General features: G+C 33.7%; 1 protein-coding gene across 1 annotated transcript; it reads left to right on the top strand.

Annotated features, from left to right (window-relative positions):
- Nucleotides 1-411: 411 nt before the first annotated feature.
- LOC136210980 (B2 protein) lies at nt 412-3,668 on the top strand. The gene is made up of 4 exons (XM_066002464.1): nt 412-1,456; nt 1,546-1,646; nt 2,599-2,793; nt 3,369-3,668. The coding sequence occupies exons 1-4, from the start codon at nt 760-762 to the stop codon at nt 3,411-3,413; spliced, it is 1,038 nt and encodes a 345-aa protein (XP_065858536.1). The 5' UTR covers nt 412-759; the 3' UTR covers nt 3,414-3,668.
- The last annotated feature ends 474 nt before the right edge of the window (nt 3,669-4,142 follow it).

The following is a 4,142-nucleotide window of genomic DNA, read 5'->3' as shown; positions in this document are numbered from 1 at the left end:
ATTTACCCAAAAGTAAAACTATTAAAAAACTTAAGATAATATTGATGAGGAATTATCTTTTTTTAATTAAGGAAAAATTAAAAAATTAGAAAAAGACAAAAAATCCAACAATATCCAATAAATTACTCTCAAAGCCATATGCCTTAACAATTAAGAAAAGTAAAAGTAAAGAGATAAATAGTTTTTTTTAAAATGTCATTTTCTGTGAGTATGAACTCACTCCCGCGTGAGAAGACTTTCTAGAAACAACACACATCCACGCTGCTGTCCCTCTCTCCTTCCGCCACGTGTCACCTCTCTCTGGGCCCCGCATTTTCCGCGTCCTTGCCGCCATCACTGATCACTTCTCCCTTCTTCGTATTCGCTCAAGCTCAACTACTTAAAAATGGAAGCTTTTTCTATCTTTTTCTATTACATTTATTTGTCCCCAAAATCAAGCACAAGAAAAAAATTAAATTAATTAATCTTTCTTATCAATTTTCCCTTTTGACAAATCCACACGCAATCTCCTCAGTTTTTTTCTTAAATCCCTTCACTTTCCTAGAAATTTCCTCCAATTGAGTTTTCTTTCTCTTATTTAATTCTCCCATCTCTCACACTTTCTCTCAGATCAATTACCCACTAGGTGTTTGTGGTTTTGCCTGAAAGAATTTGGGGGAAAGGAAATTGGAAAACACACTGTTTTCTTGTGTTGTTAAAGATACCCGGTAGGTGTTTGTTGTATTGCCTGAAAGAATTGGGGAAAAATTAGGGTTTGAGATGGAGAACAACCAGCAATCTTTTTACCAATTCAGTGATCAATTAAGGTTACAGGCTTCAAATTTAGCGAATTTGTCGCTCAATGATTCAATTTGGAGCAACAGCTATGCTTCAAAGAGGCCAGATGAGAGGAGGAATTTCGATATTAGAGTTGGAGGTGATTTCAATTCCACTGTTAATAACACTGTTCCGAAGCCAAAAGGGTCTGATTTAAATTCATTCAATGATGATTGGAAGATGGGATCTGGAAGTAGTAGTAGTAATATTACTCTTCCTTCTTCTGATTTGAATGGGTTCAATGATGGATGGAAGATGGGTTTGGGATCTAAAAGCTATGGTCTAGGTCCAATTGGATCTCAGACAAACGTTGGAATCAATGGTGGTTTCAACAAGGGGGTTTACTCATCAAAGAATTACTCAGTCAATGTAAATTTGAAGGGGATTAAGAACAAGGTTGAAGATGATCATATGGGATTGGGAATGGGATTGGGAGTAGTTAAGACTGGTAAAAAGAACAGCAATAAGAAGAACTTTGATAACATGAGTAATGATGGAAAAGAGGGGAAAACTGGTTCTGATAAGAGGTTTAAGACACTGCCTCCGTCTGAATCACTGCCGAGAAATGAAACTGTTGGGGGATATATTTTTGTCTGTAACAATGATACTATGCAAGAGAATCTTAAGAGGCAGCTTTTTGGTACGGAGAGATTTTTGTTCAATTCTGTTTGTGATTAGCTTATATTTTTGTGTTGTTTTGTTAAGTGTTTGTTGAATTGTTATGTTCAGGTTTACCTCCTCGTTATAGGGATTCAGTTAGGGCTATTACTCCGGGGCTTCCTCTTTTCCTCTACAACTACTCTACCCATCAACTCCATGGAATTTTTGAGGTTTGTGTTTCTTCTTTCTATGCTTTTCTTTTCTTTCCATACCATACCCTACAGGGGAATTGAGAATTGGGGCAATTCGTGTTCATTTCGTGTAAATTATCAATGAGTCGGTGCTAATTCAATTCAAAAAAATTTGTGTTATAATCATATCATTCCAATTGGGTTAAATTTGCATAATATGCTTAATATTAGTTTGGATTCGCTTAATATATTCACAAATGACATCTAATTTTGCTATATCGATTATAAAGGTTAGATATAAAGGTTTAGGCTTCGAGTCAATAACATGTAAGATAAAAATAACATATAAATAGGGCTTTAAATGAGCCGAACCGCTCATGAGAGGTTCGGTGATCGGCTCTTAAAGACTCGACTGTTCGGCTCGATTTATAAATGAGGAACACACCGAAACTCCGCTCGAAAGTTTGTGAGCAGACTCGGTTATAGGTTCATGAATTCGGTAACGTTTGACTTGATTTATAAATGAGGAGCATGGGGAAACTCGGCTTAAAAGCTCGCAAGCAAGCACGTTTAGTTGTAGGTTCATGAACAAGCTTGATTATGATGTTCACGCTCGTAAGCAAGCTTGGTTTGGTTATTTTTTTTAATAGCTTTAACACTATGAGGGGAAAATGTAAAACAACATAACTTTAGTTTATAGGTTTCAAAAGTTTGCAGTATTCAGTTAAAGAAATTTCAAATAAACATAATTAATGAGATATTTGCAAGCGAAGTTCATGAACAGAACTAATGAGCTGTTCGCGAGCAAACTTTGCAGCTCATAAATTAGATGTTTAGCTTCAGTTCAAGCTCGATTTCATCGATTTTCTAAAGAGTCGAATATGAACAAGCTAAAGCTCGGCTTGATTACAGCACCATGATGAGAGATATAATAAAAATTTAAAAACTTTTGCATATCAATTTTGTAATGTGTTAAGTTAAATGATTACAGGCTGCAAGTTTTGGTGGAACAAACATAGATCCAAGTGCCTGGGAGGACAAGAAATGCCCTGGAGAATCACGTTTCCCTGCTCAGGTGAGAGTTGTTACAAGGAAAATCTGCGAGCCACTAGAAGAGGACTCATTCAGGCCTATCCTTCACCACTATGATGGCCCTAAGTTCAGGCTCGAACTCAATATTCCTGAGGTAATTTTACCTCTACCATCATCATATTTATATATCTTATTCAATTTTGTCCTTAACGTTTTTGGGAAGAACAATTTAATCCCTCAAAATCAAAATGGCTTTCGGGAGAGAAATTTATTGTCCATTTCGCAGTTATTGCTCTACATTGTAGGTAGATATTAGCTGATTTTTCTTTCAAAATATTATTATCAAAAGCTGTTTTTGATGTTTTGGTGCGTGTTTTTTAAAGGTCACTGAACTTCATTTTCACTTTTGTTTCTATAAAGTCTATAAAGTCGTTCCAATCAATTTATGTATAAAGATAATCTGGATTATTGACGGGACATAAAAGACAGTTGACTACATTATTCTATATAGCTCTAAACTTTTAGCTTTCTGCGTCGGTCAACATTTCAATGAGTTTTCATACATAAATTAGACGAGATGACTTGATTAGAATCAAATGTGAAATTCCGTGATTTTAAATTTCATTGTCCTTTGGTGCAATTTAACGGATTCATGATTTTTTTTTACCGGATTCGTGATCTAATCAGTAATTAACTATTGACATATTTATCTTCTCTTGGATATTTCAGGCACTGTCTCTGCTGGACATATTTGAAGATGTTCAAAAGCCATGAACAGTTTTTCAAGTATACAACAGATAACAACAACATACAAGAAGATGAAAAAAAAAGGAGTTTGATTGCATAAAATAGAAGAAGAAGAAGAAAATAGAATTAATACTGTAAAAGCTGTGTAATGAGAGCTTGAAGGTCAAAATTATACAACTTTGGTTTTTGTTTCTGTAAGAGATGTTTTTGCTCTCTAATTTGGCATATAAATAAAACTATAATTACAGAAATTAAACTATTTTCTGTATTTTTTTCCTTGTATTATCATATTATTGCTTCATTTAGGGTCTGTTCTGTTTACCTAGTCCCGTTCGGTTTAATGTTTGCTGCTGTTTGAAAAAACTGTTTTAAAAGTTTTAAAAAAAAAAAAAAAATGAGATTCTCTGTTTTAAAAGCTATTTTTCATATATAAATGACGGTAAAGGCTATGCTTACTTTGTTTTTTTTTACAAGGTAAGGTTTACTTTTTGACAAAGTAACCATAGAAGACATCATAAATGGCAGAAATAAGGTTATAAATGGCAGAAATAAGTTTGTTAACCGACCATACACTCTTCTATGCAAAATATTTATATTTATTTTTTTTAACTACAAGTTTATGGGATAAAATATAAAATTGTTCTTAATTATAGTTTATAGTTGCAAGTTGAGAATAATTTATTCATTATTCTTAACATTATAAACAGTACAAATGAAGTTTTAGCAATGCCAATAATTAACATTGTCCAATTGAGC

This window comes from Euphorbia lathyris, chromosome 1, assembly GCF_963576675.1.
Source record: "Euphorbia lathyris chromosome 1, ddEupLath1.1, whole genome shotgun sequence".
NCBI classification, from domain to species: Eukaryota; Viridiplantae; Streptophyta; class Magnoliopsida; order Malpighiales; family Euphorbiaceae; genus Euphorbia; species Euphorbia lathyris.
This window is presented reverse-complemented; position numbering and strand designations above follow the sequence as displayed.

What these genes read in the sequence shown, in the direction of transcription:
- LOC136210980 (XM_066002464.1), top strand. Translation starts at nt 760, where the DNA reads ATGGAGAACAACCAGCAATCTTTTTACCAATTCAGTGATCAATTAAGG. An exon ending in AACTCCATGGAATTTTTGAG is followed by an intron (nt 1,647 to 2,598) that starts GTTTGTGTTTCT and finishes AAATGATTACAG; the next exon opens with GCTGCAAGTTTTGGTGGAAC. An exon ending in TCGAACTCAATATTCCTGAG is followed by an intron (nt 2,794 to 3,368) that starts GTAATTTTACCT and finishes TGGATATTTCAG; the next exon opens with GCACTGTCTCTGCTGGACAT.